Here is a 15,955-nt window from a genome sequence, read left to right on the forward strand (position 1 = left end):
GCATGTCATATACTGTGACATTGGCATTTATCCCCCGCTCTCGCTCTTTCTTTGCTGAGTTAATGAAGCTCACCTAGCAGTCTTTCTTTCTAATCTTTGTGACATCAATCATATTGAGGAGAAAGAAGAGGACGATAGACTATTTATTATTTATCTGCTATTTGGATCTCGGCGTTTAAGTGGGTTTTTCTATTCAATTCAATTTAATTTTAGTTATATAGCGCCAAATCACAACAGCAGTCGCCTCCAGGTGCTTTATATTGTAGATCGTACAATAATAGATACAGAGGAAAACCCAACAATCTTATGAACATATACTGGTCTTCCCAATTCACACCCCAAAAAACAATTCCATTTTCCTTTACACACGCGTGTGCTCTGGTTTGTAAAAATAGGAATCCCGTCTCCTCCTCCGCCTGAACACAGTCACCTTTGGAAACTCCATGGTCACGTGACGTGGGTGTATTTAATCACGGAATTTCAAAACATCTACCGTTTCTAAACTCGACATGCTGTCGAAACAGAAGTATCGAGCGTCGCACCCAGATTCACCTGCAGTGCTCCACCCCGCTCGTCGGTAGTACTGTGATACTCTGTTTTGCAGTTTTTCTTGACTACAGAGAGGAGTCGACTGGAAAATACTTTTGTTGCAATGGCTCTTCCTGTGTTGCTGCTGCTGTGCACTGCTCCGCTGGTCCGGGGCCACGGCTCAGGTGTGGTTATAGACAGCTGTGAAGACATGGAACTCCACCACTCTGGGCTGAGCCCACAGACTGCACCGTCACCCTTCACTGTCACTACAGAGCAAAGGCGCTACGGACTCGGAGAGGATGTCATAGGTAAGTAAACATGAGTGAGAGAAAGCTCGACGGCCGTTGGTATGTCACTCGATTCAGTGGTTTATAAGGAAATGAATTATTGGTGAAATTTGTAGTGTGTTTTGGAGGTGATTTTGTGGGAGATGGCAAACCAGCGTGTGAACTATGATAAGATAAGATAAGATAAAACTTTATTAATCCCTCGGGTGGGTTCCTCTGGGAAATTCGGTTTCCAAAAGCACAGCACCGACAGAAGTTACAGAATATTATACACACATATATATATACATACACACACACACACACACACACACACACACACACACACACACACACACACACACACACACACACACACACACACACACAGAGACATATATAAATAAAATATACGAAGGGGATAAATAGAATAAATAGGAATAAAAATACAAGTTACAATTTGGGATGTTTTTTGGAGATTAGCTTGTAATATAGTACAACTTTGTTTTGTGATCATCACATGACTGAAAACTGTCTGACTCTGAATAAAATGCAAACTGTTAATTGGGAGTTTGTTCTAGTTTATAGTAATAATACAATAAAGATGACTTGTACTTTAAGGTATTTCTTCAGCAGTGTAAAACAGAATTGTTTTTTAGCTGGTGAGAATAAAAACTCAGTGGACCCTTTCTTTGGTCAGATTCCACCTCTTAACCAAAAAGAGTTGACAGTATTGTATCTCCTGGATGAGGGTGGGTGGGTGGGTGGGTGTGCGTGCGTGTTTCCGTTGACTAGGTTGGCTAGTGAATGAGTTTTACACTTAAATAAATTTTAAATTATATATTTAAAGTATTAATCTAATTTAAAAATGTATTATTTGTCTTTAAATCAGAAATTTTATGAAAGCATTGTGATAAGTATGGTTTGTGGCTTGGCTGCAGAGGAGGGCTGGAACAGCAGGTTCAGGGCATCTTGACAGGGGGAGGTTGGCAAAACAATATGCTTTCTCTATTTTAGTAACCGCTTGTACCGACATCATGCTGCTGAAGTGGGAAATGAAGCACAAGCATAAACAACATATACCTGAGTTGTGTTGGGTCCTTTCGTGTCATGGTCCTGAGTGTGGTGACCCAGTTTTTGTGTTTTGTGCTCGCCTCTGTCAGTGCGCCCCAGGGCAGCTGTGGCTACAATGTAGCTTGCCATCACCAGTGTGTGAATGGTCGGATGACTGAATGTAGTGTAAAGCGCTTTGGGGTCCCTAGGGACTAAGTAAAGCAATATACAAATACAGGCCATTTATCATTTTGATTATTGATATTATTTTTATTATGTTTGATTACTCCCAGCTGTGCTCTCCTTCTGTGTGTCATTCCCTTGTTTCTCCCTTGTGTATGTAAGCCCTGTGTTTTCCTCTGCCTCTTGTCATGTTGTCCCAGTGTTTCTGGTTTCCATTGTTCCTATAGTCTTTCTGTTTCTAGTTATCCAGTGTTTAGTTCTTAGTTTCCATGTTCAGGGTTTTGGCTTGTTTATGATGAGTTTATTTTATGGAGTATTTTTCCCAGCATATAAAGCTGCTGCTTTAAGTTTCCTTTTCCGTGTACGAGTCCTGCATTTGGGTCCTTCATCCTGCCTGCCACACAGCCACACATGACATTTTGGATCATGTTGGAGCCCTAACCTGTGCAACCAACTGAGGCGCTTGGTCAGATTGTGATGCAGCTGGTGGCGACGCAACAGGAGCAGGCAGCAGTGCATCGCAAATGACTGGTGATGCTGCAGCCCCAAGTCGAACATCAGACAGAGGTGTTGGAAAACTCCCCCGCCATTTCCCCCATGACGCTTACCGGATGGTGGAGAAGGAACACCCCTAGGGTGTTTCTAGGGGTCTTTGTGGCTACAGAGGAGGCGTGCCGGTGGCTGGGTAAAGAGCGAACCCTCCGCTTGTTGCCGCTGCTCTCAGGGAAGGCCCAAGCTGTTGCTGTGAGCCTTCCCGCCACAGCGATGACAAATGATGTGATGGCTTGGCCTCCCAAAGATCATTGGCACTGCTTCTGGCATGTGGAGAAGCAACTGGCAAAGTGACTTCATGATGCCGCAGTCAGGTGGTTGCAGCCGTGGCTCTTCTGTAACTGGCCGGCGAGCCTCAATATTGTGGTGACATCGGCGCCACCCTTCCCCTGGTATAAGAGAGACATACTGGGTTCTGGTAAGGTACCAAGGGTGTACACGCCAGGTGCTGGTGGACCAAAGCATAGACAACATGTGCTGAGTCATGTCGGGTCCTTTCACAGTCTTAGTCGCGCCAGCTTTCTGGAGGTGTAAGTGTGATAGAAAGCGAAATGGCTGCCATTTAGCCCCAAGCAAGCTGCCTGATTTAGGCATTGTACCAGTCTAAGTTAACAGTTCATCAGTATATTTTAATGAAACTTTCGTAACTTACGGTAGATGTTTTTCTGTGTAAAACAAATGGCAGTGGATAAAGCAGCTACAAAGTTCACCTTTTTCCCCACGTTGGTGCTTGTTAAACAGGGAGACTGAAGGACTCGAGTAAAGGTTTTAATGGTGGTTACATTTCGAAGTGCTGCTGTTTTGGGCGCTAGAAAAATGTTTTCTTTCACTCCACATGAACCTCTTTGCTCTTTGTGTTGTGTGTAGACTGACTCGGGCTCCATGTTAAACTGTGATAACATCATTGTCACTGCGGCTGTTGTGTTATCAGTTTTTTTGTGTAAACAGAGGCTGCTTGGGCTTAAGGCTGTCATGACTGTTATGCACAGCCGTGCTCCTAGAAACATTTCTATTGTAAATATGTTTTAGCCGCAGATGTGGGCGACACGCTTGCATTTACATGTTGACAACTGAGCTCTCCAGTCATGCATTAAATGAAGCATCAACTCCTCCTAAAATCTTTGATAATTCTTTTTTCTTTCTCTTTTTTTGAAATAATAAAGGTATTTGAGTAAGTTGATCGTTGCAGCCCTAAAAGTGACTAAGGTTATTTTTCAAAAATCTTATTGTCAAAGAATAACACCAGTTTCATTCTTCTTCATTTTTGTTTTTCTGATTCCAAGTTGAGCTGCAGGGTCCAGCCTCTACACCATTTACTGGTTTCCTATTGGAGGCTAGAGAACTGGGAAGCAAGAGTCCTGTGGGTTCCTTTGCCATACCAGAAGGGGCTGCTCAACTCCTCACCTGCAGCCAGAGAGCTGTGAGTATTCTGGAAGTTAATTTGAGCAGCATGTTTATGTACTGGAACTTAAGTCTGCTATCAGTTTGATGCCAAAGTTTTTGCTGTCATTCTTTTTTTTTTAATATATTTATTTTTAAGTTTTCAATAACAATGTTCTTATCTGCCAAAAGTGCCATAATTGGCACCCCATTTATAACCGTCCCTTCAACATCTTTCCAGCCTGAGGAATAGGTTGGTGAACATAAACATATCAGGGGTCTTAATTGGGCTGCATAATAATAGTCACAAAGGCATTGTAAACTGATGCCCCATTTTTCTTCCAATAGTTGCATTGTTTTATATTTAATTCTTGCTCTTTTATTTTGCCAGATATACTTGGCCAATATTCTGTCATACCTCAAAATGTTTCTGTGGTATCCAAATCGGTAAGCTTTGAAATAGATACAGTAAGCGAGGGAGGACATTCATCCTAATTGATTCCACCCGAGACTGCAGCGTCAAGAAGGGAACAGTTTTCCATCTTTGCAAGTCTTTCTTAATCATTGAGAGCAAAGGGTCATAATTGGCTTCAAACAGTTTAGTTGGATCTTCAGTCAGCACAACCCCCAAATATTTGATGTGGTCTGAGTCCCAGTTCCATTTACCGTTATGCGTTTTTAATTTTAGTTGTTGGATGGTAGTTAAGCTTTAATACTTGAGTTTTATTAATGTTAATTTTATATCCTGAAAGAAAACCATAGTCGTCTAACAATCTCATCACATTTGAAAGTGATTCAGTTGGATTAGTCAAGAAAATCAATATATCATCAGCAAATAGGGCAACCCATGGGGGACCCCTGTTATTTCTACGCTTTGTCTTATATATTGACAAATAGAGAAAACAGAAGTGCGGAAGCTCCACATCCTCGATGGGTTCCTCTTTCTAGACTGTTCTAGACTGTTCTTTCTGCCTGTTGTTTTCTTAACCTTATGACAGAAGTTTTAATGCTTTTCCTCCTGTATCATAGTACCGTTGTTTTGTAAGCAGAAGGTTCTTTTGAACCTCTTCTATATTTATCGCATCTGTCTCCCTCCGTACTTCCTTTATTTTTGTCCTGACTGAGTTACATAGTGAAACTGAGTGTTCTTTCACTAGTTTTATAAATGTACTTTCTAGCTCTTGTAGTTTTTGCTTTCTGCACTTCTTTAGCACAGAGGAGATGGCTATGATCTTACCACGAACTACTGCTTTTAAAGCAGATGATCTGATATCTTCGTGTTGGTGTTGTTCCCACATCATCATAATAAATGTTGTTCAAGGTTCAACATTGCAAGTGATCGATCACGTTGTTGTGACGTAATACTTTTGCAAGCCAAGTGAGTCATTCATTTATGAAATTCCAATGTTGCAAGGACAATATGTATAATACTTACCGTTTATTAAAGAACAGTATCCTGAAATGCAAAGAATTCAGAATTTTGCTGGATCGGCAGACAGAGGCGGTTTCTCGCAAGTTAAGTACTTTTTTTTTTTTTTACGGCGTTTTTTTCCAAAGTTGCAAAAGTATGGCGTCACAACAATGTGATTGGTCATGATGATGTGGGAACAACACCAACACAAAGATATCAGATCATGCTTTTAAAGCATCCCATAGTGTTACTTTTGAAACCTCACCATTATCATTATATTCTAAATAAGATTGAATTTCTAATTTCAAAATGTCTTTAACTTCAGTTGTATTCAGAATGTTTGTATTTATCCTCCAGATGGTAGATTTTGTTTCATTGTTTATATTAAGTGTCAAATACACAGGCTCATGAGCTGAAATGGTACAGGTATCGATGACACATTAAAAAAATAATCTGTACCTGTTGCTTTTAAACATCAGGAAAAAATCAATTCGGGAGTAAACATTGTGTGCTGAGGAATAGTGGGTATAATCCCGTACAGTAAGGTTATGTTCCCTGCACATATCTCTGTTTCAAATCTCCATATTTTGTTTCCTTCTTCTGTCTTTGTTTCTGTCTTCATTTATTTTTTTGTGCTATTTGTATTTATATGTTCTATTTCTATTGTATATATTAGTCGGCATCTATGGGTGGACAACAAAAAAAGAATTTCATTGCACGGAGAAATGCCTTTTCTTGTGTGACACATGACAATAACATCTTGAATCTCCATATATCCACTATTCCAAGCTCTTTCATGTAATTCTTAACCTTTTTACTAATGCTTTTAGTATTTGTCCTCCCATTAGAACTATCCATTTTAGGATCCAGTCTTATGTTAAAATCACCCCCACATATTGGGCTTTGGGTTGTGAATAGCTTAAGTATCTGTTAGTAAAATCCCCAGTTGCTACCTGGAGGCATATAAACATTTAGCAGACTAACTAAGACTCCATCTATTTTACCCTTAACCATAGTGTATCTTCCCTCCTTATCTTTGTGGTCGGAAATGAAATCAAAATTAACTTTATTGGAAAGCAAAATTGCTACCCCTCTACGCGAGGAAAAATATACCTTGGAGTGTCCCATTCTGTTTAATTTTGTATGTTCACTATCAGTGAGATGAGATTCCTGTATATATGCTATCTGAACCTTAGTCTTTGTCAATTGCAATAGCATGTTTGCTGTTTTAATTGGATTAATTATGCCATTTATATTCAAAGAGACAAAAATTATAGGCCTACTAGACATCTGACTGTATTACAACCACAAAATCTCTGGTACTCTTCCCTTTTCTGCTCAGAGCAGCAATGTATAACAACATACAACAAAACACCTAACAAATGTGGCTGAGTATAGAAAATGTGCAGCATTGTGCAGGAGAGAACATATGACTTACGTGTCCTATATACAGTGTCATTAGTTTTTGTGACAAGTTAATTAAAACTATGCAGCAAGGTATATTGTGTTTGGCATGTCACTTGCACTCTCTCTCCCTTTATGCAAATGTGTGTCCAGAACTCGGCTGTGTCCCACACATCAGGCTTTAATAGCAGCTACGTTCAGGTGACATGGAGATCAGAACCATCAAGAGACATCAAAGCTGTTCATTTCTGGTAAATGGTCTATTAATTACATTTTATTTACCAAATCATAACAACAGTTGCCTCAGGTGCTTTATATTGTAAGGTAAAGACCCTACAATCATACAGAGAAAACCCCAACAATCATCACTACTATTAGCAAGATCTTTGGCAACAGTGGAAAGGAAAAACTCCATTTTAACAAGAATAATTTCATTGTCTGCCTTGCTCAAATTAGCAAAGCACTTTCATAAAGCTCAGGTGTTTATACCCCAGTTCACACTGGTTTTGGTGTCGCTGCAGTGCATCCTTTGTGCAGAATTCTACAACATTTTGGATCAATGTGACGAGCCCTGTCCTGACCTTCACTAACGGCAGAGCTGCTAGATCTGCAGGTGCCCTCACTACATCCACTGACAATGGCAGTTTACAACCTGGATCACTTGTTGTAAGTAACAATGTCTGTTTTGAACATAGTTTGGTTGGCAGTTTCATCCTACAAATGGACTGATTTATTATCTGTTGGCTTAGAGGCTGATGGAAGTCTACCATCTTCTGTATTCTGCAACTCCTCTGGGACTGAGCAGCTCAGAAAATAGAGCAGGTTGTCTGCTTAGGTTTTGGTGGTTCACTCACCAGTTTCTCGAGTCTGTACGTCACAGTGCATGTGTGTGAATGGTTATAAGGACCAGTTTATTTACTACAGTGGTCTCAAACTTAAATGAGCTGTGGGCCACTGCTGACACTGTCATCTCATGTGAGGGCCAATTTAGTGTTCAAGTAGCACAAAAACAAACAAGAAAATGCCCACAAATATTTCCGAAAATGTAGCATTTTGTTTTTAAAATTTCCAATATTGTATAACAAGACAAAACTGCAAATGTGAATGCATTTTTTTCTCACTTTTACCAAACTGAAGCCTTTCATTGAACTACCAAATAAACAAATTGGTACTCTCTTTCTGGCCACACGCCAGATTTGGTGATTTGGTGCCGTATAAATAAAAAAATAAGATTACACAGTATATTCAAAATGATGATGCCAAAGTTTTCTCTTCCTGTGTGTGCAGAAATCAGCTGGACCCATCTCTAGTGCTGACTGTGGGGTCACTAAGGTGTGCTTCAGTCAGCCTTCAAACTGTGACCCAGCAGTCAGTGCTAGCTGTTATTTCATGTCAGCCAAGATGTTAGCCGGTGGTGAAGCTGTCCACTTTGAGATGACTGGTCCTTATGAAGGATATATTGCTTTTGGATTCTCTGATGATCAAAGAATGGTAATGTAAAGACAAAATTATCAGTCCCTTGAAATTAAAGTTAGGTTTTTGTTTATTTGTTTGTTTTTTAAGCAATAACAGCAATAAGCCTCTTGGTGTATTTGTATTTAAGAGCACCTGTTGGTGAAAAGCTGCTGTATCACAGTCATTGTTCACTTACCTCCAATTTGCATATTTCCTATAGGACTAATAAAATATTCTGATGATTCCCACCAATTTTGCGAGCAACGCTAAATCATTCACAACTTGTAAAACAGGCTAATTCATTCCAAATTTGTCTTTCCCCAGGGAAATGATGACATTTACGTTTGTGTTATGAAAAGCAATGGACAAGTTGAGGTGGAACATATGTATTCAACAGGACGATCAAAGCCACAAGTTCTTCCTCTGGTACTACATTTTTTGTGATAGCAGCGATTTATACAAGGCTAGAATGTTTCCATTCAGTTCTGTGGAAAAAGTGAACTGCATGTGTATTTTTTGTGAATTCCATCTTACTCCATAAATTACATCTGAGATTTATGTGTGTTTGTTTCCAACAGGGGAATGTTTATAATATAACAACGTCATTGCAGAACAGTGTCATCAGTTGTGTCTTTACTACCACAAACACAATTTCTATTGAGGGGACTTCTGGTTTCAACCAGTCCTACTACCTCTTGTTTTCCTATGGACCCAGCAACAATGGTAACATAATTTGATGTGTCAGATGGTTTGTTACACCAAACAAGTCAGTCTTTTAAACTGTTTGGAAAGGTCTCTTTCAAATGATACTTTGCAGGTGATCTAATAAGCACGTGTTTTTTATTGTTTACAATTGTACTCCAGTAAATACTTTTACTTGGAACGGTTATGCAGGGCCTTTGACTGTGGTTCCTTTTCCAATAATGTAAAAAGTGTCAAATGAGTTCACTTTTAATACCTCTGTCTCTACCAGTTTATGAAACTTGTTTCATAGGCATGCAAAGCTTAGTCTTTTTCCTTAAAAGGAATCCTAACCCAGCTTGTATCTAAATAGTAGATTACAAACTTGCACCTACTCATGCATTAGCTATTAGCTGAATGTATTATATGCACATAAAGCTGATGCCTTTTGGCCATATTCACTCTCACCTTTTTTTTTTTTTTTTTTTTTTTTCATTATTCCAATCAATGGGGTTTTTTTTTCTAGGCATGTTACACTTTTTCTTTTTCACATCAAGTTCAATGTCAGACTATTTCCTTTTATGTATTATTCACTCATGAATCCCACTTTCAATTTATGCCACCACAAGAGAGAGATTGGTTGTGGTATGTGGAAACGTATTCATAGCTTATTCTGTGAAATTTAAATGTTGGTATGGTTAAATGTTATCCTGTGTGACACTCACACATGCATACACATATACAAGTGTCTGTAAACTTTGATATATCTTTCCTACAGGATCAATAAGAATCCATATGGGTACCTTCACCAGCAATAAAAGGATCAATATTAATAATCCCCTTGTTGTTGGCAAAGATGATGTTCCTGATATCATCAAAGCTCATGGTAAGACCTTGCACAAAGTGATACGTGTAAAATAAAAATGTTTTTTAGTCCAAAATAATCTCAGCAAAGTCCTTTGTCATTTTTTGCTAAGCTGTTCACAGCTAAATGATTTGAAAGTCCTTGGAAGATAAATGCTACCAGGAAGGTCATTTCATTTGTACTTTTAGCACGATTAAAGTGTTTAATCTATAATACTGAGTAGACTTGCAGTCCTTTAAATTGAACTGCACATGTTTCACAGACACAAGTTACACAAACAAGGAACCAAAACAGTGGATGAGGTTGGACACATTAGATGGGTGGTCTCTTAACAATAACTGTCCTTTTTCATGAGACAAGGATATGCAAAACAATAATTTATAACAATCTTCAGATGTTTGAAAACTAATAGAATTTTGAAGATGTGAAAAACATTTCTGTGCCGCTTTTCTGCTAATGGTATACCTGTAATTATGGCAATGGACTCAGTTTCTTGGCCCAAGGTTGCTGTTTGGCTGCTCACTGTCTATATTACCTTTGCTCTGTTGACTCATTAGTTTAAATCCAGAATTTGACGACTACTGTCAAATGTTTCTGCTCTAAATTTTTAGTCAGTTGACAGACCACATGTTTACTCCAGGGGAAGAAATTCATCTTAACTCCTAAAACAAAGAGAAGTGGAGAGAATTTCAATATTTAACTGTGTTTCAGGATCACTCATGCTGATTGCCTGGATGACCACAGGATCACTCGGCATGATGGTTGCCCGATATCTAAAAAAAATGGCCAAGGGAAAAAAAATGTGCGACAAAGATCTCTGGTTTATGGTGAGACATCATAGACAAAACCATGTATTATCTTTTCAATGTGGAACCAAAGTTTTTGTAAACTAAACTAGGCTTGAAAATAACTTAAACTTGGTGTGTTTCCAGAATAAATTTCATGACTAAAAATATTAACTTCATAAGTAATTTCAGATATCCAATCCAATCCAAGATATAATAGACTTGTAAGACAGCTTGGTCCAAGCCTAATGTTATCTGGACAAATGTATTGGTTTAGCTGCCACAGTATCATGCTGTATTCTTTGTGTTCCTCCAGGTCCATGTTGGAGCAATGTGTCTGACGGTAGCAGCCACAATCATTGCTTTCATCCTTGTGTTCGTTCATTCTCAGGACTGGTCTGGGGTTAGTACACTGACTCTGCTAGATTCTAAGAATCTTAGTTAAGTTATGGTTTTGTACTATTCATTACAGCGACAATCAAATGATAAAACCGTGTTTCTCTGTAATAATATTTATTTTCTTATTTATTCCAACTAAATTTTATGTGTTGTTCACACAGAATTGGGGGTAATTGTTGAATACAAATTGTTGATTATATGAATGCAAATACCCTCCAAATTATGTTGCAACATTTAGATTTCATTTAATCCCAGTTTTTAAACCCTATATTTAAGTACAAATGTATTTATATAGCACTTTTCAAGATCATTTCTGCAAAGTGCTTCACAATCAAAATAGTTAAGTTAAAAAGAACTCCAAACGTTCCTCATTGAAGATTTAGTTGATATTGCGTGGACATCAAGAGTTTTAATTACATTAGGCACAAACAAGGACTTTGTTTTCTGTTTGAAGAAAATGATCAGCCATTCATTTTTTTAAATAGTCCAAACACCTATGCAAGACCTGTTGCTTAGAAAGTGCAAAGAGTGTGTTTATACACCACTTTGCATTTAATCCTTAGTTACTCTCTGGCTCTCGTCCATAACATTTTGCCTGTCGTGTCTCCCCATCACCTCCAACCAGTTGCAGCAGATGGCTGCATCACCTGAGCCTGGTTCTGCTGGAGGTTTCTAACAGAAAAGAAGGGAATATTTCCTTCCCACTATCACCAAAAGCTTGCTTCCACCAGTTGTAGTAGTGATGCAGAAACATTATGCCTTTTGACAACCAATCCACATATGAACAGGTTCAAGAAATAATTTGAGGGATAAATGGAATCTGTGGGCTGCATCCAGTTAGTTTCACTTTAGTTTTTTATAAAACAGTCATCTCATGGTGCTTTACATTAGAAGGATGAGCCAAGGGAGTTTAATATAATTCAACTTAATATGAATGCGATAACCATACCAACCAGGTATGGACCCCTCCAACCCTTGGCTTTGGTGTGCAGAAACAACTCCCGTGTAACAGTAGGACCCTCTGGCAAAACCAGACTGAAGGAGGACGATCATCTCCAGCTTTTGGTTGTGATGTGATTGTAGAAGAGAATAGCGACACCATGTAAAACCTAAAGGACAAAATGCAAACTATGGAGATGACAAAAAGTTGGTGCATATTTATAAGCCAATATTGCAAGTCATTAAGACAAAAGGCAAGTGGAGCAGAAGTGCCCCTCATGGGAGGTACATCTAGAAATGATTAAGTTCTCATGGTACTCTCAAAGGTACTCGTACTTTTCACTCTGGGGTTATTTGTGGAGGCTTTACCTTCACTTGGGTAGTAGAGCAAGTCATCTATCAAACAGAAGGTCCATAGATCAATCCTCAGCTCCTCCAGTCTGCAAGTTGCATCCACAGGCAAGATTAATATACCCCTTCAAAGTGTTTTTTTTTCTTTTCTCTTGATATTCATTAAGCACTCTTTAGTTGTGTGTTTCAGCTCTCAGACTGATATTTATGCCCCATGATTAGCACTGTTAATGTGTTTGGTATCCAGGGAGCACATCCAGTGTTGGGGTGCCTGGTTATGATCCTCTCACTCATCCAGCCTATCGGGGCCTTGCTGCGCTGCGGACCACAACATCACCTGTATGTATCCATCTGTGTGTGTTTAATTAATATACTATATCATGCCTATACACATTTAAGAATACTCTGTTCAAATATTATTTAAAAAAAAATTAAAAATGGCCTCACTTTTTTTTTCTCTACAATTATTTAACAAATTTTGAAAACACGATAAACCAAAGGAATGGGGCAGTACATGCTTAATGACTAAATGCACTGCTCACTCGGCAAAGTGAGGTTATAAAGTTATTTGATAACCCTAAGAGTTGTATTCATACTTCAGCCATAAAAGTTTTTAAAATTTCAAACTTTTGCAAAGTGTAGCCTGCATGTGCTTTATCAGAGCACACTTTCACACTGAAACACCAAGTAGGAAACTAATTTGCACATGACTCGTGAAAGTTATTCCTTCCTCTTAGTAATAATGGTACTTTTAATAAATATAGCCTGGTTGTAGCTTTGGAGGCCAGACTCAGTAAATGAAATATTTTTTAAGTGAAATATAGATTTAGTAAAATTGTATGTTCAGTAATGATACTTGTTTTCATAAATTGGATGCAGGAGAAATCTTAGACAAGAACTTCAGAAGCTGATGATTTTATAGTTCTTCTCTTTTCTTTGATAGGAGGTATCTGTTCAACTGGACACATTTTTTAAATGCGGTGGTAATAAAATCTATAGCTGGTAAGCTTGTGTTTTACTTCATTCTACCATCTTGCATATATGAATAGAATAGAATAGAATTCAACTTTATTGTCATTGCACATGCACAGGTACAGGGCAACGAAATGCAGTTTGCATCCATCCAGAAGTGCTTAGTGATATAGATATATTACAATATATATTAGCAATAATATAGATATGTAAGTATATTACAGAAATGGGTCTATTATGTTATAATGTACACGGTATGAAGTATGTTGTGAATATTCTATAACTACAAGTATGTACAGGCTGTAGTGAGTACAAGCTATGTACAGGATATGCTAACATTTTCAATAGCAGACACACTGTCACCCATGCTGCTCGTCTTAAAATGCCTGCTTCTTTGTGTCACACAGTGGCAGCCATATTTACAGGCCTGGACAGGATTGACAGTGATGATGGGTGGCTATTGAAAGTGATGGGTGGCTTCTTTGCCTAGGAAGTTCTCTTCATCATCATTTTGGAGGTCCATGATTGGGTAGTTAAACACAGAGGTAAGCCTTTTTTTTTGCATTTCAGTGATGAAGGAAAAAATCATCACTACCCATATACACTTTAATGACAAAAACCAATCTAGACCCAACAGTCCATTTGCACGGTGAAGAGCCACCTGATCAGTTCAGCAGCATTTAGCTGACTGAGCGAAGAGTATAACCCCTGTACACCTCAGAATGTGGTTGGATGGGTAAAATAAACAGCACTGTATCACAAGATTTTCTGTGTATAACACAGCAGCATCAAATATTGGTATTTATGAATTGATGAGTGAAAACGCGTAAGAATGTCTCAATGGTAGTCTGCTGGAACAAAAGCTGTTACACTTTAACTGTGCTGAAGTACAGCGACAAAGGAATCTTTATCTTTCGATTTATTAAATGCATGAAAATACTCTGGGAATACTATACACGAAGGCTCAGCTCATGCACCACCAACCTAATGTTATCAGAGAGAACTTGCATTGAAATGTCTCAACTGAGACTATCCAATTTTGGACACGTGTAGTTTGACAATGCTGTGGCTCAATGTGTGGCTCAGTCACACAAATTATTAAAAAAAAATATGATCACAACCTCTTTGTGTCTACAAAAACTGGTTAATGTTTGGTGATTTTTAAAAAATGTTTTACCCCCCCGTGCCGCACACACTTTCCATGACCAATGGCAACTTGACATGCTAAATGTTTACATAGAGCTTCCAGCACATTGTTATCGTTCTGAAAGTTGTTGTTTTTTTGTTTTTTTTCAATCACCACAACTACTCAACTCGACTCAATTTTATTTAAATTGATTTCAAATTGTTCTTCTTCTGTTAAAGCTTAAAACTAATATCATAACTCAACCTGTATAAATAAAATGATTAAAAACATAGCTGACTGCTTTAGTTCACTTCAGTTAATGTGCCCTGCAATATTTCACTGTTCTTTGCTCTGGGTTTCAGATGATACTGCTGATCAAATGGAATCAGCATTGGTAAGCTGAAAGAAATATAAAAGCAAGCAATCACTGATTGCCACAAGATGGAGTATTTCTAATATAATTTTACTTTTTTTGTCAGGTCAAAGGTGACAGTTGCCTGATCGCTGTGTACCTTCTGGGAAACCTTTGCTTTTTGGTGGCACTTCTGGTTGGAATTGGAGAAAAATGAGCAGCAGCAGAATCTTCCAGAGTGTTTCCCTGTAGTTTTGTTGAATTTTATCATCAATTTTAACATACTTGATGAGAGACTGCACTGGAAATTCAGACCCACTGATGCATCAGTTGGCGAATCCTGGAAAGTTTCTCAGTAATGTCTTTAAAAAATATTACTTATGTTTTTTTTCTCTTTTGCTTTTAGTTGATAATTAAGGTGTACTTTCAATCAGCATTCAATTTCACTGGGCCAAGCATTACTGTCGTGTGTGTGTGTGTGTGTGTGTGTGTGTGTGTGTGTGTGTGTGTGTGTGTATAATATGTCTCACAGTTGCAAAGAAAGAAGTAGTTTCAGTCGCCTTTAGCCTCCACTCTGGCTGCCAGGTAAACCAGTTTCATTTTACAAGCTGGTTACATTTTTTAAGCCAAACAGCAATTTTGTATTAAAAAGTACTTTTAACAATTTTTCCTTTTACATTTTTAAATCAGGTCAACTCGACCCACATCATAATGGGAGGGTTAAAGCCCTTTTCACACATTAACATCTGTTAATATGACAGCATCTATGTATGAATCTGCACCTTTGTCACTTTCATTTGAAAAAAAAAAACTGTCATTGATTCAGCTCCTGAACTTCCCATTTAATGTACATTTTTTCATATATTTCTAATAATCTTGCTGTCAATAACAACTGACAATAAGACAACAAATTTTTAACTTCATTAAATTGAAAATTATGTATGTCAGTGTAGTAGTGTTAAATGCTTACCAGGTTCAGATGCAAATGAAGAAACTCCACTCAGGCAAGTCTGCTGGACCAGATGGAGTGAGTCCCCTCAAGGCCTGTGCCCCCCAGCTTTGTGGAGTCTTCCATAAACTGTTCATGCTGAGTCTGAAGAGGGTCCCAGTGCTGTGGAAGACATCAAGCCTCGTCCCTGTACCAAAGACGCCACGTCCCAGTGGCCCCCAGGATTACAGGCCTGTGACACTGACCTCCCACATCATGAAGACCCTGGAAAGGCTCATCCTGGACCAGATCTCACCCATTG

The 15,955-nt window shown here is 38.5% G+C and overlaps 1 protein-coding gene across 1 annotated transcript; it reads left to right on the plus strand.

The window, feature by feature from the left end:
- Window positions 1-488: 488 nt before the first annotated feature.
- LOC146699387 (ferric reductase 1-like) lies at window positions 489-15,064 on the plus strand. The gene is made up of 15 exons (XM_085472297.1): window positions 489-839; window positions 3,869-4,005; window positions 6,934-7,031; window positions 7,302-7,446; window positions 8,068-8,271; window positions 8,560-8,661; window positions 8,814-8,958; window positions 9,695-9,802; window positions 10,493-10,608; window positions 10,883-10,969; window positions 12,503-12,594; window positions 13,199-13,257; window positions 13,635-13,772; window positions 14,716-14,747; window positions 14,833-15,064. Exons 1-13 carry the CDS (start codon window positions 653-655, stop codon window positions 13,715-13,717), a joined length of 1,563 nt encoding a protein of 520 aa, XP_085328423.1. The 5' UTR covers window positions 489-652; the 3' UTR covers window positions 13,718-13,772; window positions 14,716-14,747; window positions 14,833-15,064.
- The last annotated feature ends 891 nt before the right edge of the window (window positions 15,065-15,955 follow it).

Source organism: Copadichromis virginalis, linkage group LG11 (genome assembly GCF_057382275.1).
Source record: "Copadichromis virginalis isolate Kocher_CV1m ecotype Utaka linkage group LG11, C_Virginalis_male_GT1.1, whole genome shotgun sequence".
Taxonomy (NCBI): domain Eukaryota; kingdom Metazoa; phylum Chordata; class Actinopteri; order Cichliformes; family Cichlidae; genus Copadichromis; species Copadichromis virginalis.

What these genes read in the sequence shown, in the direction of transcription:
- LOC146699387 (XM_085472297.1), top strand. Translation starts at nt 653, where the DNA reads ATGGCTCTTCCTGTGTTGCTGCTGCTGTGCACTGCTCCGCTGGTCCGG. An exon ending in TCTCTGATGATCAAAGAATG is followed by an intron (nt 8,272 to 8,559) that starts GTAATGTAAAGA and finishes GTCTTTCCCCAG; the next exon opens with GGAAATGATGACATTTACGT. An exon ending in CTATGGACCCAGCAACAATG is followed by an intron (nt 8,959 to 9,694) that starts GTAACATAATTT and finishes TCTTTCCTACAG; the next exon opens with GATCAATAAGAATCCATATG.